General features: G+C 34.8%; 2 protein-coding genes across 7 annotated transcripts in view; one reads left to right on the top strand and one right to left on the bottom strand.

Moving 5' to 3' along the window:
- LOC113226925 (protein decapentaplegic) overlaps positions 1 to 7,747 on the bottom strand; it is a 23,059-nt gene extending 15,312 nt beyond the window's left edge. Inside the window, exon 1 of the mRNA XM_026459731.1 lies at positions 7,235 to 7,747. The gene's annotated coding sequence lies outside the window, so the exon portion shown is untranslated. The remainder of the gene's footprint in view (positions 1 to 7,234) is intronic.
- A 986-nt stretch (positions 7,748 to 8,733) lies between these two features.
- On the top strand, positions 8,734 to 24,140 carry LOC113226878 (T-cell activation inhibitor, mitochondrial). Of its 6 annotated transcripts, none has more exons than XM_026459668.1 (13): positions 8,734 to 8,891; positions 9,639 to 9,771; positions 9,995 to 10,112; positions 11,242 to 11,377; positions 12,780 to 12,887; positions 14,208 to 14,325; positions 15,209 to 15,311; positions 16,101 to 16,192; positions 16,546 to 16,646; positions 18,252 to 18,398; positions 19,537 to 19,668; positions 23,174 to 23,318; positions 24,001 to 24,140. In XM_026459668.1, exons 1-13 carry the CDS (start codon positions 8,869 to 8,871, stop codon positions 24,085 to 24,087), a joined length of 1,443 nt encoding a protein of 480 aa, XP_026315453.1. In that variant the 5' UTR covers positions 8,734 to 8,868; the 3' UTR covers positions 24,088 to 24,140. The 6 variants fall into 6 exon arrangements, with proteins under 6 accessions (XP_026315453.1, XP_026315452.1, XP_026315455.1 ...); XM_026459667.1 differs by having other exon boundaries at positions 14,208 to 14,340; XM_026459672.1 differs by having other exon boundaries at positions 8,824 to 8,891; positions 9,643 to 9,771; positions 14,208 to 14,340.
- Positions 24,141 to 24,724: the final 584 nt, after the last annotated feature.

Raw genomic sequence — 24,724 nt, 5'->3', positions numbered from 1 at the left:
CCTCGTTACCGTGCTGAACTGCCACGCAGAGGTCCCGGGTTCGAATCCCAGTCCGGAAGAAATATTTGTATGGCCTACATTTATTTCTCTCTCATGAGTTTGGGTGTCATTTGTTGGTTATGTGTATGTCCGTGGCACCCGCGATACAGGATTTCGCTAGTGCGGGGCCATGAGTGTGTACGCGTTATTGTTATCGTTGTTAATATCTCCGTAGACATATACATATCCAAGTAGAGTTTTAAGTATAGACCTATGTGCTGACCTGAACTTCGATCATTTCATGGAGTTCATCCCTAAAAGTAATCCTTATTAAAGCCAGACGATATCATCATGATACCATATTAAATAAACTCAAGTGTGCTCGGAGTTGTCGCTATCACTTTTTTATGCAGCAATAGGGCTCTTTGTGAAAGAATTCGTTCAGGGAAATACTACCACCTTACTTATTTCTGAAAATTATAATAATTGTATTAAATAATAATATAATAATTATAGTGAAAATTAAATTACAGGCACATGGGACTTGCCAACTTATGTCTCAGGATGACGGGAGCTGTGGCAGTGCCCCTTATCTTTGCGGATTAAAGCTCTGAGTGGCACTGCAACTGTTATGCTCTGGTCACACAGACGCGGCAGCCGCGCGTCTCACTAGTGTGGAAGGTTCATATAAACTCGTACATTACAAAAACTCCCGCGCCCGGAACGCTTCCACGGCCGTCTCGGTGTGACCTGAGCATAATGAAGAGGCGTGTAGCTTACCATCAGGCGCACAACTTGTTCGTCCCGTCACTTGATATTATAAAAAAAGTAGAATACTACGCACTCCCAGAGCGCAAGGCTAAGAGAAATATCTTTATTGGGCAATAACTTGCTTGTGGAAGCAAATCTCCATAGGCTCGATCACCTTATAGCATGCCTTTTGGTTTATACTGTAGATCAGGAGTCACACGTAGCGTTTTGCTTCTTGGCGAGCACGTACTGCCCTCGGCAACAAAACTGTCATCTCCATTGGGTGAGATTATGAATGGATGTATATTTCACAAAAAAAAAAATTATATAACAAATATTCTAAATTCGAGAACAGAATTATTTGAATCTTAACGCGATAATTATTTGAATCTTAATCTTTGAGAAACTTTAAAATTGTACCTATATTGCGAAAAGTTCGACCACCAGCTGCAATACAGCCTGTATTTTATTTATACTAGTATATTTGTTGCGGAGTAGGCGTTATACGAATCGAATTAGATTGAAAAAGCTTACTGATCTATTAAAAATACATTAAATTGTTGTACTTATGGCAAGAAATTCCTGTTTGAAACGTATGACTATAACTGACCTCAGTTCAATAAATAACCAACAGTATACCTACATACACACTGTATTTATTACCTACGAAACTTGTCATCTTCGTACAGGCTCTGTCCACGTGGTCTCAAATTTTTATCACCGACACTGGTTTTAGTTACACCATGTTTGGTCGATGCCTTGCCTTAAAATTCTATTGACGTCACTAGATGTCGCTGCTTTGTTTATGCACAGTTTTTTTTAAATTCTGTTTAAATGTTTACAATATTCCTAATAGATTTTGTAGCGAACCACCTAAGTACATACCTGTTTTCACACAAATAGCGACATAATTATAGGCACTACACGACCGTACACACCTTATATTAGTCACATAGAGATTTTTATAAAAAACAAAATATTTTATTACTAGTCGACATATAAACAGCTTCTTTCTTTCTAATTACGTAACAGGCATTACATCGTATACTGTTGGTTCAACAATTTTAATTGTAAATCGTAAAAAGACACTACATCTATAGATATATTTCTCGGTTGTATCGAACGGTGGCTGGGGTCTATCGGACCAGTTCGCACACACTCGGCCTTCACTCACACATGATTTCAATGACCACCTTAAGAAGAACTGTCTCATTCGTGACTGTAAGTTAAAGCGGTTGATTACTCGTTTGTTCTTTGCTGGAAGATGTCAGAGGTCTCTTTAAAACTGACAAGTGGTGCTACTATGTTGTTGCTACACAACGAGCTCTGGACCTGCTGAGAACTTGTATTGATGTGTCTAGCGACAAAGTCCAGCGTCAAAGGGCTTCTATTCTTACAAAATTTGCGTCAATAAAGCGATAACGGCATCGGTTTCCTTCTGTTACTTATTGAGATATGTAAAATAACGATGATTGCTGTAAGTTTATAAAAATTAGCTTATAGAAACCTATTTAACCTAAAAAATTAAATTGTTGATCTTGAATCAATAAATGACTAAAACTAACATTTTTTTATCATACCAAGTAATGGGACGAACAAGTCGTGCAAAGACAAACTTTAGACGAAGTTAGATTATTTCTTTCAATTGTTAATAGTTATTATTACCCTTCAATTAATTACACAACAACAAATAACACCGCACAAGAACAAGTAAAGTCGATTAGTTATTTCTAGGCACTAAATGGTGCCTTGATTTCACGTTTGATATCTATGTTCGTAAGGAAGAATCGTCAGAGTATTGACGATCAATCTCATGATTTGAGTCATTTGTTATGCCAAAGAAGCTCCTTCAGGCACACAACTTTCTCTGGATCTGGACTGAAGGCAATTGCTACATACCTATGTAGCAATTGTGTTGTAGGTCCAGAGAAAGTTGGTGAAATTACAGGCACATGTCCCATACGTGTCAATTTGTCTCAGGGTGACGGGCGCAGCGGCAGTGTTCCTCAGATCTTTGCGATTTAAAGCTCTGAGCGGCCCTGCATCTGTCACTTACCACCAGACGCACCACTTATTCGTTTCGTGATTTAGCATCATAAAAAAAAGAAATTATATCATAGGCATCCTGTGCATGTAATTTCCCTGCCCTTCAATCCGGAACACATAAATGGTGGTTTGCAATAAACAATCTTGTGGGCGGTGATACTGGAAATCTTCAGGGAACCATCTGTGCAATTATGATTAATTTACCCAGTAATTCAAGCCTGCCACTAAGGCAATGATGCAGTGATGATCGAGACTAATTTATCGATGATCTATGTCCAAAAAGTCTTGTTTTAAAAAGACACCCTTACTCAGCAGAGGAAACTGCAAGTAGATATATAATCCACTGAAGCTTGAAATGAAGCTTACAGTCAGTCCTGATCACGAGATCTGTGAAAAGTCCGTAAAAAAATTGCGTATTTTGAAAAAACGAATATCTATACGCGACTTAGATCCCAAGAAATAGTTACATTTTCAATGTGTATCAATCTTAAAAACTTATCCGTGTTTATTTTAGATAGACAATTTTATTCCAATTGATCCAGCCGATTGGGGATAAAAGAACATTCATCTAAAAAACGTTTTGTAAATGCGGACAATCCAAACGATTGGATGGAACCTAAGTGTAAATATTTTAATAATCTACATCCTAAAGTAACATGTACAGTCAGCTTCAAGAATGATCTTCAGTAAAATATGATCCGCCGCGCGCCATGTCGTATCCTGTGGCGCTTTATCCTTTTAACCCTCTGCGCTCTTTTTAAACTATTATATATACACACACACATATATATACACTAGTGTATATGTAATTGGAAAGAGGCGGCGCCATGAGAGGCAGTGGAGCGTGAAGACGAAGGCCTTTTGCCGTCTCCACGGTCTGGTAGTCACCAATCATACAACACACTTTGTATATATAGACACTGATTAACGCATTTTTATTTATTTGTGGGATTTCGTTTGTTTGGGATAAAAACAACGCTATCACTGTTGTTAAAAACAAAAACGAACGCAGCTGCATGAACGCTAAATTCCCCAATTAGTATCTTGAGCTAATTCAACTTAGGCCCACTGAATTGAGCATATACAAGTACATAATATATACGGGCTTTTAATTTGGGTCACCAATGTTTTTTTTTACTAGATTTACAAACATAATAGAGAAATTTACAACAGTTAAGAAGCAGCTGGCTGGAAAATTTGAAAAATCTAAAATAGGAGCTGAAATATCACGGGTCCCAGAGTCTTTTTCACACATTCAAATAATAAATGCATCTCCGGGGATAAGCGAAGACTAGTAGCTTCCTTGCCCAAAGTACAAATCGCTCATTTGGTGCAACATTTTAAAAATTTTGATCATTTTTATTCATAGGAAATGAAACTATTTTTCCGGATTTAAATCGCGTATATTTGTTTTTTCAAACAAACCGACGTTTCTGGCCTTTTACAGGTCCCATGGTCACGGTTGACTGATTTTTATTCATTTTTATGGACAACACACGCTTGACAAATAAATGCCAAAATTATTTTCACAAAAAAGACTTAATGGATCCTAAGACAGTTTCCTTGCAACTTTTACAGTTTCGGGTTCGAATTTCGATTTCGGACTGCACATTAAATTTCAAAACCTTCACTTTTCAATTACTCGACTTATTCACGTGATTGTATTTTTTTTACTGGAAACATAAGAACATCGAATGATCGTTCCAAAAAAATTAAACAATATTAAAAATAGTACAATTCTGTTCACACATGGTTTTGTGAGTCTGCTTCCTATCTTTCCTGAGTGTAACAAACAAGCTAGAGTGTTCTTTGATCTCGCGAGCGATTCAATAAAGTTAATCAAGAATTGACTTTAATTGTTCCTCGCACGGTTCTATCAGCTGTTTCGCTTTGTTTGCAAAACAGTTATTAATTGATGACTGATTTATTATTAGACACCACAATAGGGCGGGCATACTTTACGCGCTACACAGATTCCTGATAAGAAGTGCAGACACTTCAACAATAATTATGATAAATCTTCCTTGACTCTATATGCATTTAGGTCTCGATTTTTAGATTTTTCTGCGTTCAATTTACGATATAATTGTCCCGGTTAATTAGTTACTTCTTCCAATTGTTTGTCTGTATCCTCAATCTGGCGCTTAGTGCTTACACTAAGAATGTTCGACTTCAGTTTCATATTGACTGTTATAAAATTATGTAATTAATGTCTTTCGACATTAACTACGCATATCTATCATTTAATTCACGATAAAACGATTTGCGACAACAATAAGTACTTACCATTACTTTTTTTTAATGTGTACAATATTTTTATTATATATAATATTTTTAAAAACATCCGATAACTAGGGAAAATGACCAAAGATTGCGAAATATTGTCTTATTGCACTACAATCCAATTCCTAAGTCCAATTATAATTAATAAGTCCAATTGATGTCCACAGTTGCGATGCAACTTTGATACACTGTTTCACTATTTAAGCTTCACGACCTGTTACAATATACATCACAAAACGACATCACGATCATTTTGGTGCAAAAATAATACGGAAACAACGCAAATTACAATTATAAAACAGTGAACAGTCTAGTCGTAATTGCGTTGTTTATCTATAGACTGACTGGCATTTTTTTTGTGGTTGATTTTCAATTAAATTTTTGCACTATAGCCATGATGGTGGTTATGAACATAACTAGGCTATTCATTACCTCAAATCAGTGAACATAACGACTAATCATATCTGTTATCCTTAGTTCTTAGCGCCGCCGCTATAGCTGGTCTAGAAGCCATCGACTGTTACGCTTGCCTGCCTTCGGTTACTTTCGTACCTAGACAGGGACGTTTGATTCCTATACAATAGGTTGCATCATAGTTTATGCCTAAATCTTACATTCAGAATGTGGTTTTAATTATAATGCTGACGAAGGAAAGAAAAAAATTTAATATCGTTATTGATATATTTTTTGTAGAGTTCCTTGTGAAAGAATTCGTACAGGGAAATACTGCCAACTCACCTATTTCAGCCGCCAATCAGTAATGTGAGCATACTGCGTTCCGGTGTTGGTGAAATTACAGGCATATGAGACTTGTCAACTCATTTCTCAGAATGACGCATACAGGGGCAGTGGCCCACAGATCTTTGTGATTTAAAGTTCTGAGTGGCATTGCAACTGTTATGGACAGGCGTGTCGCTTACCACCATGTGCACGACTTGGTCACCCCTTCATTTGGTTATCATAAATAAGATACCTAAAATCGATGTCATTGTTTATTTCACTATACCTATTTTGGAAGATGATTTTAGCCAACAATATGAATAACGTGTACCTACTCTTGAGAACCCTATAAAATATCAGCTGTCGTCTCCCTTATTGAATCTTTAGATAAAATCACTCCTTCCAATGTTATAAAATAATTAATACGTGCTTTATAGGTGTTATAGAGTTCAAGTTCGGCTTTCGTCATTCTAAGTACAGAGAAATGGTATTCAAATAAAGTGTTGTTCGGTTACATTTCTTCGAATTAACTCGATGTTTAGCAGAATGTATCTTGTACTAACTATATTTTAAATAGGACACAGTATAGGTATAAAATACATAATTAATATGTTTTACAAACGTATAGATGATAAATATATTATTTTGCGTTATCTGTTTGTTCTCGGAATATTGTTTGCGCAAATGTAGAAGTAGGAAATATTTCTTAAGTTTTGTTATTTACTTGTAATTCTATGTGACCTATTTTTATACGTTAGATATTGATTGGTTTGATTATTTTTAATCTTTTGTAAATGCTATACCTATCTAACTTACTAAAGCAGTAAATACGGGGTTTTACGATTCTATACTTACTTAACATGGGTATACATATATGGGTACCTACACAACATACTGGATTTGAAATTGCGGAAGCCGGGAGCTTGTCAACACTTTTTATTGTCCACAATTATATTGAATGGAAAAATAACTCGTAAATTAAGGTATGTTATTATGTTTTTATGAGTCGCTATCTGTATTACGAAACAACCTTGTTCATGTACCTACCTAAGAGCATAGCGAACTAAGTTAAGGATTACTTAAAGCTCTGCGTTTCAATTTCACATTATTATTATTTCATTCACATGTAGACATACGCAAACCACAAAGAAAATGTTACGTCAATAGTTGTACAATATCAACAACTTACAGAAATGGATAGAGTGATAGAGCGAAAACTGCTGTCGGCAACAACTCTTATACCGAATTGTGCTAACACACGTAGATACCCTAAACCTAAGGAAATATATTTACTTACGCTGAAGTAAGCTAGAAGCCAAACGAGAAGGAAAAAATCACGAATAAGCTTGTTTATTTACATAAGATAGAGTGGTGAAGCTTTTAGAATTTGGTTGAAAAACTTGAAATTGCGACAGGTGTCACAGGATTGCGAATTAGTAGTAAATAAGAGACATACGTAGATCATTGCACGTCGTGCCGGCGGGGTGTGCGCTGGGGCGGTGGCAGCAGCGCGGGCGCGTTGTCGGCCAACTCGCGGAGCACACCAGAGGCTCGGGCGCAGATCGAAAGTTCGATGTGAGAACGCGCGCGCATATGTAAATATCGGCACATTTACAAGCGAAAGGGTTCACCAGAACGGCGCACTAACGCTGCGTTGCGCGGGAACCAGTCCGGTGAGATTCCTACGTCGGCCGCTAGAAAAATGTCGAATGAGCTTCGGGCCCATCACTCGGCACGGGTGTGTGGTACGCGACACGGCTGCCGCTCGACTGCCGCCCTCCTCTCGCCGCACTACTGCTGGTATATTTATCGCTTAATTATTGAACTTGTCTGTGGAACAATTATGAAGCAGCTCGGTGAATGGCGAACTCTGGTCGCTGGCTGCAGTGCGACACGGCGGCTGCGGCTCGGACCTCGGCGCTACCGCGTCTGTGCGTTTCTTTGCGTCACGAGCCGTTGCAGCCGCTGCCACCACACGCGTAGCCTTCAGATAATATCTCAGAAACACCAGTCACTCCGTGCTTACTTGTTGTTCACATTAGACTCCAACTTACACCGTCTTGCAGGACATTTCAGCATTCAGTTTCCGTGATCTACTTATAGTTCATACTACCATATTTTATCCTTAATAATATAAATAAAACTAGTTTATGCCAAAAGAAATCAGCAGCACATGTCTTTAAAATATTTCCAAATAATTGCATTGCACAATTTCTCTGAAAGTTCAACTTTGCGATGGTATGATCCTCCCATCGAAATTGGTTACCTATATCCTCGATGGGTCGTCAAAACTCCAATTAAATGTCATGGTTCCTAGCAGGAAGGTATAATATTCGTTATTTTAATTAGGTATATAAGTATATTGAAATAATAAGACGTTTATTTTGCATCACAAACAACAATATGACTACATTTCTAGAAACAAGCTTACGCCTAATCTGTGTTCTGAATTGACTTATGTTTTAACATTTACATGCATCGCAAACGTGATACCAAGCCTCAAAACATTGTGCAATGGCTGTAGTTAGTCCAACATTAGGTAGAGCCTGTCCTGATGAGGCTATCTATCTGTAGGTAATATAATTATAACAATCTATATTATAATCTATTGATATAATTTTTCATAGCTTAGCTCAAAATTATTCTACATGGTTCTTATAGTTGAAATTTAATTTAAAAAAGTTAAAGCTTCTTGTAAAATGCTTGTCAATCTTTCCACTTATCTTTGTTCTTAGTTTTTGAACAACAACAGAAAAAAGTTTATGAACGGTTATTGCAAATGGTGGGTTAAGATAGATAAATTAATGGAATTATTCATGATTCGTTGTCGTTTGTTTGTAAATACTAAAAGCGAGGATAACATGGGTATTATTCTTTAAATTTAGCAAAAAGATGAACGTAGTCAGTAATGAACGTGCCTAAAAATATACTTTAATGACATTGACAATCAGCTGAATAGACAAATGACAGCAGAGACATCCGAATAATGTCAAAAACATTCAAAAAAATGTGTGTTTTGCTTAAATTTTAGAGCGCAAATGTCCTAAACCCACTGAAATGTGCTACCAAGTAAACTAGCAGGCTTCTAAAATGTACTCCTGGTTAAAATTCAAGTAAGTTATTACGTTACGCTAACCTAAAAACTTTGTATGTACGCAATAAGGCAACGAACAATACCTGGTTATTGAATTACTTGGTGTATGTAGTCTTATAGAAAATGCAACTAACATAAACATATGGATTTTTTATTACGTAATTTAAAAAGTTGACAAATTTACGAAATAATTTGTGAGTAAACATTTTGACATAACCCTGTTTCCCTGTTCAATAACCAATTTGGTATTCTTTTTTATTTATTAATTATTAGCTTTGTTAAAAGTGAGTATTTGATAAGGAAAAATATAATGTTGAAATAAGTGCTTTGAATTTTAAACTAAAGCTAATAATTAATAAATAACAAAGAATGTACCAAATTGGTAAAAATAAAAATTTCAACTTGTATAAATCTGTGCACTTGTTTGTTAAGTATCAATATCATAATTTAGTAGTAGTAGAGCTCCTTTTGAAATAGTTCGTCCAAGGAAGTACTGTCACTTTACCTATTTCTGCTGCCAAGCAGTAATGTGAGCATTACTGTGTTCTGGTTTTAAAAAGTAAGGGTGCTGGTGAAATTGCAGGCATGTGGGACTTATCAACTCAGGGCGACAGGTGCAGTGGCAGTGTTGCTCAGATGTTTGCGATATAAAGCTCTTGAGTGGCACTGCAACTACTATAACAGGCATGTTGCTTAACATCAGGTGCACAACTTGTTCCCGTCATTTGGTATCTAAAAAAAATTACTTTTTTCTTATTTTCATTAGACAGGCATTCAGGATAGTGTGTGTACCAAGGGTATTTAGCAGATGTCTAAGTTCAGCCGAAGTGTCCACTGCACTACGGCCTTTCTACTTCAATGTGCACCCAGACCTCTTTGGAAAATATCCTGAACAAAGGGTACTTGTTTTACTGTTCCTTTAGAAGAGCTTAAATGTCAATTTTGTGTTCGCTTTATTGAAGAATTATCTGTATATGAAATCCAGCTTAAGTAGAAATTTGTGTCATAAAGTTTAGTCATGGAACTCATGTGAATAATAAATTATGATTGCTTTGAGAATTTGTAGTAAAATAACTTTTAAATTTAATTTCATGTATTCAGGTTTGTTTTATTTTATTATAGAAAACAAATGAGTACTCTCTTCAGCAGTTAAGTGCCTTCTTAGAGGCACAGCAATCTAAACGAAGCATTACCATTCCCCCGCTCTCCTTCTATGTCAGACAGAAAGATATGCCAGAAGGTATTTCTAAGTTTATAATGTATAAACAACTATAGTACCTATAATTTTTTTTTTATTGTATCAGTCAACTCACATAAATGTTCATGTGAAATTTCTTTTTCAATAACTCAACTAATCTCAGAAATATTATTATCTATTTCTGTATCTTAACTACAGACATATATCTATGTCTGTGATCTTAACTAACACAACAGATATTGCTATTCTCATGCTTTTGTATCACTTCTCGCGCAAGTCGTACCAATCGTGCTGGCGCGGCAGAGATATTTTATATAAAAGTGGTTAAAGTTCTTGGTGAGTAGGGCTGGGCAAAATTTAAAACATGGATTAAACATAATAATATTTTTTTATACATATTTAAAATACAAATTACAACTATTACCACTAGTTGTATACCAAGAAAGTGTTTGAAATATCAATGTCAAAATATATTTTTAGGCAGTAATTGAATGAAATATGCATTTGTATTCCAAATACATATTTCAATAAGGGTTTCGAAATTATCAATATATATAATTTCCCTTTATCATGATAATAAAATTGTCCCGGCTGATTTGGTTTTGTCTCTTTAATTTTTGACTAAAATTTTGGGAACACCATTTAGTTTGTGACTTTTAGAAATTGTTTGAATACTTCTCGGATACAAACACATGACACGACATTACGTTTTATAAATATCAATGTTAATTATCGCTTTGAACCCTGATTTCCATAACTAGCCATTCAAATACTGCCCAGTCTTGGTGGCGGGGGATGCACTTTCGTGTTTAAAAAAACACAATCGTTCGTAGCTGACATGGCGCCATTAAGATGTGGTGTCACAAACAGGTGTTGCTGTTTTTCTACAACTCCTTGTTTCTGAATACTTGTAATTACTTGACTTTACCAAAATTTCAATTCTGTTTTCACTATTCATTATTAATTCATGGCTATTCCTTAATGCTAACAAAAAACATTTAAATTTAGATTCTTAATCAACTTATACTTTTACTTAATTGAGAATACTTATTCAATACTCTATTACTCATATTATTTCGGGCCCTTTACAGGTCCCACGGAAAAATAGTTTCATTTCCTAGATTCTTCATAGTTTAAATTTTGTAGCCAATATATCAATTGATACTTTCAGGGAACTTCAGACTAGTCAAGATATCTTTAAATAGCAATGATGTCCGGGACACTGTAGTCAAAGTTTTGAATGCCTGTGACATCTCAACTAGCTACATAGACAAAATACCCAGGAGTACACACAAAACTGAATATAGGTAGGTAATCTGTAAATAAAACTTCATAAATATATGTAATTCCACGAACTTTTGTGGTCGCTGTTTTTAGTACTCTGTACTGACATTATGCTTAATAATATTTAAATGTTGACTTGTGACCAAAGGAACTTCTAATCCTTTTAGTTTTTTTATTTTCGTCACCTTTCCGTAGTAGGTACATTTTATTTTGGTTTTATGTTTTGTGAACAGAAAATTGCTCACTAAAGGGCTATTTGCAATTGTTGACATAATGCTAGCTCATTTTATGAAAAGAGTTCTGTCGAAAAGACACATATCTCAAAAACATAATGCAAAAAAAAATAACTTCAAAAGTCCTTGTGGATATTTCTTTGTGATTATTTTTAAGGATGCAGTTTTTCAGACGACTTGTTAATATTAACGTCCCATTACTGGGATTATTGTTTTATCTTTTAACAACAAGTGATTTTGTGATTTCGGCATCTAAAACTAGTTTAATCTTATTCACTCACCACTAATGTTAAATGTACCTACTTTTGTTTAATATTATATAATGATATTATGTAAACAAGGGAAACCTGTCATTAGCTTTACTCTTAGCCTATATACTATGTAACTTTATGTAACGGCGTTGGTTTTCTTAATAAATAAATAAAAATATGCACTTAGTGATTTTTCCAAAAAACACAAAAACTTGAATAACTTTTTAGCCATCAATTTCCGGACCCCAATGTAGTAGTCAAATCGATTGGAATACTCAACCCTACCTCCTCCTTTCGTTTTGACCATCACTTCCGGGCCACTCTGTATATGACTATTTATTATATAGTATAAATAAAATTTTATATACATTTTAAGTATTGCACCATATTTGCGCTGATAGCCTCAATTTTGGCTTACAACTGCGATAAATTTCATTTAGTAACCTGCAAATGTCAATAAGAATTATTAACTTTAGATATACAAAGTTTTATTGTTGTTTGGGTAGATGATGATGATGATGATGACATATTTTCAAATAGTATTATGTCATTCAAAGCTGCAATGTATTCAAGTTGTAACAGAAATTAGTGTTTATGTTCATTTGGCACTGCTTTTAATATTTGTTGAAATAGTATTTGTTTGAAATATAAATATAAATACATAAATATAACTATATAAATAAATATATATTGTATGTATATTATACCTATGAATATTATACGTTTGTTAAAAATATAAATATTTAGGAAAGTTGTGTATAACTATTATTGGATATTAGATTTAAAGTGTTATGTGTTTTTTCTTGTTAATAAGTATTGTTTGTGATCTAATGTCTGTTGTTGTACCAAATAAAATAAAATAAAATAAAAATAAATAAATAGATTTTATAAAAATGCACATCATTATACATTTTAGTGTAAACCGTAAATTATTTTTTCAGCAAATCTGATGTAAAAGCAGCATACGAAAAATACACTAACGATTTTGGAACTATTTTTAATGATATAAAAAGAAAAGTTAAAGAAAAAAAGAGTGCTTCTAACCTTATGTGAGTAAATTCTAGAACCAAATTTCGAATAGGCATAGGAATTGATTATAAAGTTACTAAATACCTATACTTTTTTTTCTTATTAGGTATCTACTATTGTATAGGTTGACATGTTATCATGTCATGAATAACATAATTAAAAAAAAAAAACAAACAGCTTCCATAATTCGACAAATTCGAGGCAGCAACAACGGCATTCTGGATGTCGTTTGGGATAAGCCTGATAGTCCTTTTTATGGAGAAGCATATAAATGGCTCCCAAAAATATTTGAATTACGTTTAAGATACTAGGTTAATTAATGAATTTATGATGATTAACATCATTCTAACATGATTTTAAGATTTTCGAACGAACTGTATAGATTAATCAGTTCGTAATCAAAAGTTTATTATTATTATTTAAGTTTTAATTGCGAAATGATAAGTTATGACTATTGACGTCCGTGTTAGTGTTATCGATAGTGGAAATTAGTTTATACATGCAACATGCAGCTTATACCAATATAAACTTATGGGTTTGTAAGAGCAGATACTATGATCAAAACGTCGTCGTTGCAACCAATGACAACAAGCGCCACATTTGAAATGTGATCCGTTGCCACATAATCATTATTTTGAACTTACACGCATCCACTACTGGACATAAACCTCTCCCTTAGCACGACAACTCTCCCGGTCCTGCGCCGTCCGTTTCCAGCCGATGCCAGCCACCTTTCTCTAGTCGTCCGTTTCTCATGTTAACGAACAAATGACTGTTATAATTCTGCCAATTATAACAATCTCTGTAGGAAGCATCATCTCCTATCACTTGAAATTCGTCATGATATTAGTGACTTAAAGTTTTTATTAAAAATAGCATCGGGCTTCATTGATTGTCCGGAATTGCTATCTATTCTGGTGCTTAATCTCATGCTGCTGTCATTAGTCAGATTTAGTAGAATGTTAAAGCGTAGGTATTTTCGATTTTGTATGAGAGTGATGAATTTTTTACGTAGTAACTATTAAGTAATCTGTGCTTTAGTTCTCTGACGTAGGTATAGCATCATTAGGAATTCGATCCATCAGAAACACCCCAAGCAAAGCTCGCTCCATCACACGCTGAGCGACTTTAAATTTATGGATAAGGCTCGTTTTTAATGTCCACTGTGTAATGTGGATTTATGCCCTATAATTAAATATAATTATGTAATTTACCCCTGATCGGTTCCAACGACGACGTCCAAATTTCGATATTCGCATACACATACATATACGTTTTTTCTGCAGCTTTTAAACAATATATATTTCTATCGATGTTCAAGCAAATCTTCAAATTTTCAGAGAATGGATCATCGAAAATAGTGCTGTAGCAAAAGAAAAATACGAATCAACAAATGCTACGAGAAAGCAAGTCGAATCCCTGATAGAACGCTTGTGCAAAAATTATGGTATAAAAGAAGTTCGTAAATATGAAGTATTCCTTTCCTAAACTTACTTTATTTACATACTTAACACGTTTATTTTACAACTTTAAATACACGTTTTTCATAGAAACATAACCCATCTTACCCTTCGGCTTTAGTCTAGTAAAAATTACTTAACTTATATATTTATACTAAATGTTCTTCTTTTAAAGGTTTATTTTAAATGGTGACGCTATAATTAATTTTGTTACGTAAATCCTCGGTAATGGAAGAAATTAGTTTTTTTTAATTCCACGTCATTTTTGTCATATTTTAACTACAGTTTTGACTAGGTTGATTTTCTTCATCGACCCCGGTTTGGCAAAGTCGCTGGTTCGTGTGGAAGTTTTCTTTGTATGTGTTCGATTTAGTGTCAATAATAACAACAAAATATGGTAAAAAAAAAAATTCAATAAAATAAATATTAAGAAAATGATTTCAAAAAATCTTCTTGGTGATATTTAATACACTGCGTTCTTGTTTCGAATACCTAATACACGAAATATAAAAATCTTCGATATACAAGTAGCGCAAGTTGATATTGGTAAGCCTTTACGGGCAATGTACAAAAAAATTATAGAGATTATTGAAACTAATTTATTATTAAAAAAGAATTACTTATTAAGGCAACAAGTTATAAATACATGTACCATTTCTATAGTTTTTTAAGGGATTCCGTAACCAGAAGGTGATTACGCGACCACGTGACCCACGCGATCGGAACGCCGCCGCCTGTTTGCGATATCCCTTAAGGCGAGCTGGGTTAAAGTGTACTTCGATTAACATAGCATATAATTCTTCTAGTGATCATGGTAACATACATAGTTTCCTCTGACATGTAAATACAATTTTCTCAATTTAAACACAAATGCATTTTAGGTGAAGTATGACTCTGGTTGGAATATAAGCCACATAAGAGGGGCACTACAAAGTCTTGTCTCTCTTTCTACTCAACATTCTCACCATATGGATAATTTGAAAGGTAATTCCAGTTAAAATTTCTTATACGAATTTTTTGTTCCAGGACCTATTTATGTCTGGTAGCTTAACCACACCACCTTATAAATTAAACGTGCGTTAAGCTCGTAATTGAGCTTGAGACTTTTTAATAAAATATCGCAAAAATACATCGATATCATTCAAAACATACAGCAGCAGTAGAGCTCCCTGTGAAAGAGTTCGTCCAGGGGAGTATTGCCGCCTTTTTTATTTCTGCGACCAAGTTTTGAAGGATAAGGGTGCTGGTGAAATTTATTTATTTATTTATTGCATCATGAATAGTACATACAAACTTATACAAATATGGACCCGGTTAAGGTGTTGCAATATACATTTTTAGAATAAATTTTACATTAAATCTACGTCTATCGTATACCATCCTAATAGTTGAAAATTAAAATACATGATTAATTATATACATATATTACACACACACACACACACACACACACACATATATATATATATATATATAATATATTCAAATTATATTTATGCCATTTTAAAACTATACATAACTATATATACTATGCTGAGGCCGTATGGGACTTGTCAACTTATGCTTCAGGGTGACAGACGCAGTGGCAGTACCTCTCAGATCTTTGTGATTTAAAAAACTGAGTGGCACTGCCACTGATATGGCCTGGTGTGTCGTTTACCACCAAGCGCACAACTTGTTCGTTCCGTTACTTGGGATCATAAAAAAACTGCCTATTCTTGACGTTCAGACGAAGGACATTCTCTGCTAACTTGTCTATAAACTTTCGCGCAGACAGGACAATAGCTCTGGGACAATTCACCGGAGTGAGTTTGGACGGCGACGTATTCCTTAGCATCATTGATGTCCGCAATGAGTGGCTTTCGGTGAGTATAATCAATTACAATTTGAAGTTTGAAAGTTTTAAAAATATTTTACAAATTGTTACGATTTTAAATCCGTACAACAATGTAAAATTAGAATACTACTACTTCAGATTTCAATGACATCATTTTAGTTTAACAAAGTAATTTTATTGAACATTAACTTTGCGTTACGTTGTAATACCACTGGAAGAAAAAAGTGTTTGATAGCGCATCTGCTTAACAAATACCTTTTCGGCATATTGTTGAAACACCTCTAGCCCGCCTGATATTTTAAAATGGTTCTAATACTCCAGAATGAAAAGAAATTGTTTTTTATATACAGAGATTGAAATTAATGATGATTATTTTTTCAGCTCATCAAAAAAGTCAGCCAGGAAGACGCAGCGTTGTCAATGATTCCAATTTACGAAAAAACTTTGTCAAGCATATTACGCAATATTCATGTTCGTCGAAGGTATTATTTATATATACAGATACACTATTTTTGGAGTTATTATAATACAGGGCGTCACAAAGCTATGCCTCAAGAGAGAAAGTACCTTAAATACCGTAGACAGAAAATTTTACTGAAGAGTTCATTTTGATTTTAAAAACAATTCGAAATGCGTTGAAAGATTTGCACATACAAACTGAACTTAGACGTATTCTTTTACATTCACCATGAAAAGGTGAATCAATCATCAGGAAGCGAAATTATAAAAAGAGTGAGAATTTGTATACAGAATGGGACACATTTAGAGCATTTGATGACTTAAACTGATGGTAATTTGCAGTTAAATGTACCTAATTATTTTAATTAAATGTTAAATTTCATGATCTTTCCTTTTTTTGAGATGCTATGCTATTTAGAAGAAAATAGTCCTTATGATTGACGCTTTCGATCAATATAGTAAAATTATAGGTTTTTATTTCACATTTGGCGAATTCGATTCCCGGTTCAGACAGGCGATTATTTAAAAATCTTTGAATGTATTCTTTCAGTAAAATTTTCTATCTACGGTATTTAGGGTACTTTCCCTTCGTGTGGCATAGCCGTGGCCCACCCTATATACAAATAATATACAATATATGAAGTCCTGTTCGAAACTTGGAATAGCCGATTGAAGCCGTTATTACATCCCCTTAATGAAATATTATTAATTTTAATAATGTTGTTTTTTATTATTATTTTTAATTGTCTACAGATGATTTCCATTCTATTTATTACTTTAATATTTTTTATCTTTGTCATATGAGCTGTGATTGTCTACAAATAACGACCTCGATGGTGTTTTGCACTATGGGCACTGGATGAGGAAGTTCTTTAGGTGAATTTTTCTACATTGGCTCGGTCTGAGTGTTCTGGGTAGTGCCCTTCTGGTAGTCATAGTACAGTTGACTCCCCTAATTACCAGGCAATTTATGTGGTTTTTTGACACATTATTATTTATAAACGTGGGCGTAGTTGTAGTAATTTCCTTTTAAGTTATTCATTGTATTGTGTTACATTTATTGTTAATCCAAATAAATATGAAATAGAGTAAGAGTTTGTAAGTGTAATAGTTCGTCCGGGGAAGTACTGCCACCTTACCTATTTCTGCCGCCAAGCAGTAATGTTAGCATTACTGCGTTCCGGTTTTGAAGGGTAAAGGTGCTGGTGAAATTACAATAGGACGTGTCAACTTAATTCTCAGGGTGCCTCTCAGACCTTTGGGATTTAAAGCTCTGAGTGGCACTGCATCTGTTATGGACAGGCGTTTACCTTACCATCAGGCGCACGACTTGTTCGTCCCGTCACTTGATATTATAAAAAAAAAAATATTGGCATTCAGTGAGCACCCTGTGAAGAAAGTTTATAAAATATTAGTCATTTAGTAAAAGTTCTCAAATAATTTTCTATTTGTAAAAAGATAAATAACTTAATGTGGGCTCACTCAATTCTCACAGGGGCTAGTTAGATTTACAAAAGTATCATGCTCTCTGTTTTAGAACTTTTACTAAATGACTAATATTTTATACTTTCTTCAAAACTCAATGCACACACACGCAATGATTAGTACGTACAACAATTTGTTTACAGAAAATTCATGCCGAAAGTGTCTGCTACTCAATATTGCAATCACCTCAGGCAATTAATCACATCAATCGGAGATTTTTATGGCAAGGGTAAAAAGTTTAGTGACTTGGTTCCGGAATGTCTTGAAAAATATGAAATCGTCGTAGAACCGTAAGTACCTTTTAGAACAATTTTCACAAAAGAATGTCTCCGAAATAAAAAATTGTTTTGTCTAAAGACGGATCCATACCTGCGCGCATCACACGCACCGTGCACACCACGCACCTCGAACGGTATAGGACGTGTCAACCTCAGCGCGCGCGCGCATGTCGCGAGCAGAATATGCGCAGTTGGTGCGCACGCTTAATATGTCGTTAAGCTACCGTCAGTCAATTAGTCACTATGTTACATTACACGTAAAACAAACTGTTAACAAACGCTACCTTACAATGTTTGTGTTCATTCATGAAACCACGTGCACATCGTGAATATTATAACTTGCACGCTAACCACTCGCGAACATGTCCAAATGTGTCCATACTACGTTCCTAAGATGCACGCGAACTGCATTCTTCGTGCGCGTGCGCATGTGTGGATCCGCCCCAATAAATCTCTGTACTCCTCAGCAATGTAGAATGCTTTTAAATTATGTGGAATCTGATCATTATGAAATCATATATGTAGTCAGTGTTAACTCTTGAGTTGAATCCTTCTTAGAGAGGCACCACATTTTTCGTAGCAGTAGAGCTCCTCGTGAAAAAGTTCGTCCAGGGAAGTACTGCCACTTTACCTATTTCTGCCGCCAAGCGGTAATGTGAGCATTACCGCGTTTCAGTTTTGAAGGGTAAAGGTGCTGGTGAAACAAAAAGAAAGAAGAAGAAAATAAGATAGGTACAAAGGACTTGTCAACTTCTGTCTCAGGGCAACGGGTGCAGTGCAATAGCGATTTAAAGTTCTGAGCGGCACTGCAACTGTTATAAACAGGCGTGTCGCTTATCACCAGGCGTGTCGCTTACCACCAGACGCACGACTTGTTCGTCCAGTCACTTGGTAACAGATTTAAAAAATGTCTAAGGACTGAATGGACAGCGCCAGGCATCATTACGATATGTGTATTTATGTATATCTAGACAATTGAAACTGTATCCCTTTACATTACATTACCTTTCAAAGCCGGAACGCAGTTACGTTCACATTACTGCTTGGTGACAAAAACAGGTAAGGTGGCAGTACTTTCCTGGACGAACTCTATCACAGGGAGCGCTACTGCTACTAAATAATCCTTCATTTTTAAATATCCTATTGACAGCGAAGCCGGTCCCCTAATGGTGTCTCCAACGGGCCAATTCATAACTCCGTCATCGTGCCCGGCCGACGAGCTGATGGCATTCATTGCCAATCATCTCGACGAGGCTACTTTACTGCTCACGGAGTACAGCATGTGAGTTCCGATTTTGCATACCATTGTACTGATCAATTGGCTCAACACAGTAGCAAGCGTGGGGGGTTCAGAGGAGGCTATGGGCCCAGGCGGCACAACTAGTCAAAAAATTCGGAAATAAATTCCACATTTGAGAAAATAATATCCTGAACAACACAACTATGGCAACGGCAGGCGAATATAAACGAGCTTACCCGATCTAACTACTTTTGCAATCGTGAAAACAGAGGGCTATCGATGCTACGAGGGCTAACGATATTATAAATAGCATAATGAACTTTAATGTCAATTGTGTAAGGTACAAACCAGCTAAATCATATCTTATTTGTACGTTACACAATTGAAATAAAGTTTATCATGGTACAGTTACAAAAAATAAATTTGAGCGTTAGAAGAAAAATTCACACGCAATTTTGAGCATTCCCTGTAAGTTCAATGTAATGAATGATTGGAAGTTAAAGTATGATATTTCCATTCTGACCAATTTGTAATGAAAGTTTTTTTGATGAAATATATATTTCAGAAACTTTAAGGCTTTAATTTTGGCGATATTAATTTGTTTTCGTTTTGGTTAATTATGCCATTTTAACTTTCGTCGTAGCACCAATCCAACGCAAAGGGTTAGTCACTGACGACATGTAAATAGTGTGCTACACCTAACGTACACCGAGTACCTGCCTCACTTGCCTCTTTAACTGCTTCTGTGTCAGAACGGTTACGAGAGTTATATGAATGTTAAACTTTTCATCCGAAACAACGCCAATATACTTCGTTGCATCAGTTCTGCAAGAGTTTCGGTCGAACATACCACTCCATTACCAACACATGTATTGTATTTACCTATACAAAATGTTGGTAACTGTTTCGTGGTACAGCCGCGAAATAATCAACCGCCTTTGATCCCGTACAACCTTGACACCCGATTGCTATTGTGAAAGAATACGGACAATGATTGCAAGACAACGAAAATAAGTTTCAAAACTTTGTGCTTTTCTGTTGTCCACTATTGTACCGCAAAGGAATAAATGCACGTCCAACTGAATTCTCCCACTTATTGTGTATGTGCGCAAAGTTAAATTAAATAAATGTTCTTAGGTTTTCGCGATTGTTACACATAGGAAATAAAACTATTTTTCCGGCTTTAAATCGCGTATATTTGTTTTTTCAAACAAGCCGACGTTTACGTTTTTCAAACAAGACGACAAGTCTTCAACCAGTTATGTCTAATATTAATGCAAACCAATATTAGAAAATGTATGTAATAATGTGCCACCTCAGTCAACCGTGACCATGGGACCTTTAAAGGGCCCGAAACGTCGGTTTGTTTGAACAAACAAATATACGCGATTTAAATCCGGAAAAATAGTTTCATTTCCTATAAATAAATGTTATTTTCCATTGACTAAGCAAAAAATGGACATCGGGTTCGCGCGAAAAAGTGTCCGCACTATACATATATACTATACACTTTTTGAAATCGCATACACAGCGTCAATCGCGCAACAGTCTTCGTTTGTTCGACTGACAGCGCGGTTGTCAATCATGCAGTACCGTATAATAATAACTTGTAAAAATTACTGCAGTAAAGTGTAAAAACAGGATTTTGTATCATATTTTCACTAAACAAGTATATAGTTTTATCATAGTTATCATTTAAAAGTGTTATTTTATACAGTTGTATAGTATTTAATTTATAATATAAATGAATCGTAAATATAAATTACAAAAGCAAACAAAATAATCAAATAGCTAACTGTCCTTTTTCTACACATTGCATGCGCAAAAGATGGAAAGAGACCCATTATCAAAATGTCCGAAGTTAATCTATACAAACGTAGTGACATGTAACGAAATATAAAAAAAAACTAAAACATTTAATTTAAATTGTAACGTCATTGCAGTACTGCCTAATTTAACTTGCAACAATTTAAAGGGCCCAAAAACACCATATTCAGCTTCTATTGGAAGCTTAACAATATGATATGATATAAATATGAATTAATTTTTATGTCGAATTTTGTACAAATTCACTTCAAGAAATAATAAAGAGATGGGCAGATACGTACATACAAATATTACAAATGTGAAAATAAGCAATTACTATAAGAAATGTACCGATATTCCAACTAAACGTAAACTCAAATATCCGTAATTCCGAAAACCGATTTATAACTAAACCGTAACCGTTGGAACAAAGAAACTATAGAGTCGTGTTGATTTTAATCTTATTTTTGAAATGACTTTTTATTAAACGTTATTGCTATAACTAAAGTTTCTCCGTTTTAAAAACATGTCAGTCAAAACACTCTGTAAGTGGCTAAAACGCTTACCGCGAAAAGCCAAGAGAAATAAGAAAAAAAAAACAAATATTGTTGAACTCGTTTTACGGCTTGGGATTACCTATCCAGATACCTATATCAGAAGTCAGAAAATACATTTACCCGAAATAACGTTAGCTCGAATTTTCATAATGTCAAATGTATTTTTTAGGAATACAAAAGCTAATTTTGCCTTTGTGAAAAGCATCAAATTACCAGCGACTGACGACAGCATGCACGTGTTCAGAGACCGAACTGTCATGGCAAAAGACGCTCTATTTATTTAGCTTTTAGCTGGTAGGCACTAGCTTGTCTTTTGTCTACGCTGTCTGTGTCTGGGCGCTAAGGGTTTTATTATAAATCGGTTTTCGGAATTACGGATATTTGAGTTTACGTTTAGTTGGAATATCGGTACATTTCTTATAGTACACGATTATTTTCACATTTGTAATATTTGCATGTATGTATCTGCCCAACTCTATTTTTCTTTAAGTGAATTTGTACAAAATTCGACATAATAATATATATATAAAAATTAATTAATATTTATAATAAAGGCTGTTCCATTACTCTTGTGTTCAATTAATTTTGAGTCTAAGCTAAATACGGTGCATTTGTTTTTGGGCCCTTAAATTGATGCAAGCAAAATTAGGAGTACTGCAATGACATTACAATTTATATTAAATGTTTAGTTGTTTTATGTTTCGTTACATGTATTTTTGTTTGTATAAGTTAAGTTCGGACATTTTTTCGTGGTTTTTGTATTAGATCCGACGTCCATTTGTTGGTAGGTCAATGTTATTTTACTATATAAAACAGACAGTTTCATACTTAACCCCTATTATTTTGGCTTGCTAAAAATGTTTTAATCTTTGGAGTTAATATCATTTGTTTTAAATGCACACACTCATAGCTCCGCACTAAGGAAACCCTGTAACCCTGTGCCATAGACACACACATAAACAACCACAAATTACACCCAAACTCGCGAGAAAATACGTGTAGGCCATACAAATATTTCGCCCAGTCCAGGAATCGAACCCGGGACCTTGCGTGGCAGTGCAGCTTGGTAACCGTTCGGTTACGGAGGCAGTTAATTTGATAAATGTACTAAAAATAAAGTCAAATACCCTGTAGCACAATTCTAGCATGACATTAATATTACTGTATTCTTGCATTTTTTGCAGCAACAAGCACGTAGAAAGAGCACTATATGATGAAGTGAAACAGAGGTTCGAACTTTTAGATCTTCGTAAGGATGACAGCATTACGCCGGCGCTCATGATCTTGTGCTGTCAGAGATTGCTCACTCGAAAAGCTCATTTGAACACGGTAAGCTTACACAATAGTGTAATGTGAATAATATTAATTGTAATGTAGAGATCCCAACAATGGCAAAAATTTACAGTCAGTCAAAACGACATGCCTTATCCCAGCGTGTCTTGTTAATTTTTTGAATTTTCACCAGTCAGGCAAAAAGCCGCCATTTAGTCGGTCAAGACGCAAAAAACTGGATTTAGTCGGTCCGGCTTTTAAAAGTTAAAAAGGTGTTTTACTGTCCACGCTGTAATAAGCTGTAATAATGTAATAAGCTATCTCAGCGGCACCATTTCTAAATCTGGACAACCACAGCATCTAGCTTAGATTTTATTACACTAAAAAAATTGTGACTTAGTCGGTTCTAGTTGTAAAAAACTAGATTTAATCGTTACGCCGTTTTGAAGTTATTAAGGTATTTTACTGTCCACTCTGGAATAGGCATATTCCGGCGGCACCATTTTTAAATCTCGAAAACCATAACACCTAGCTTGGATCTGATTGCACCCAGAAAAATCGTAAATTAGTCGGTTCGAGTCGCGAAATTCTAGAATAGCAATATCTCGCGTTTCTATGTCGCTTTTGTGCAAGTCGTGCAAGCTCTACTGGTGTATCATCTGATATTGTATAAGAAATTCAAACTTATACGATTTCATTGAACATTTTACGTCCTAGTAATCCCGTATTTTTGTTTCAGCTACTTCGAGGGAATATTCTATACATTACGCACTATTATTCTGTACTAAATGAAGGCACACTATGCATACCGTGGAATTTTAAATAATATTTAGTAGGTATACAAACTAAAACAATTAGAACATGAATTTTACAGTGAACAATGTAAATAATATATTGTAAATATCAAATGTGGTTTCATTTTTATAGTCCCTTTCCTTTTTCACATAAACCCACCTAAAAATTATACTACGTACTTAGAGACGTATAATGAATTAAAATCCAGATTAAAACTCAATTGTTTATTTATCAGTTTAAACAGTCTTTTTACCTTTAATTAAAATGTTCAATAGCAGAACTTACTAATAATTAATGGAATCATTGATAAAATTTATAATTTCGATTCACAAAAACATATTTTACATTACAGCCCAATATATATATATAACACAATATATACTATATATATTTCTTCTCTCAAATCGTTCTTGGGATTATAGTTTTTGCCAGGAACAAGGGATATGAAATTAAATTACGCCACTCGCCCTCTTGTGATTGATTTAAAATGTGAGAGTCAAAATGACGGGTACAAATTTGGTATCAAAAAATATGGTAATGGTACCTAATTTGTACTATTTTAGTACCTCTATTTGAAAAATTTGTACCTCCATCAGAACGAAGTTATAGCAATATCAAAGGTACAACTGCCGTATTGACTGTCAATATGGCGGGTGTACCTCGGATTA

This window comes from Hyposmocoma kahamanoa, unplaced genomic scaffold, assembly GCF_003589595.1.
Source record: "Hyposmocoma kahamanoa isolate Upper Pololo Valley unplaced genomic scaffold, ASM358959v1 202, whole genome shotgun sequence".
NCBI classification, from domain to species: domain Eukaryota; kingdom Metazoa; phylum Arthropoda; class Insecta; order Lepidoptera; family Cosmopterigidae; genus Hyposmocoma; species Hyposmocoma kahamanoa.
This window is presented reverse-complemented; position numbering and strand designations above follow the sequence as displayed.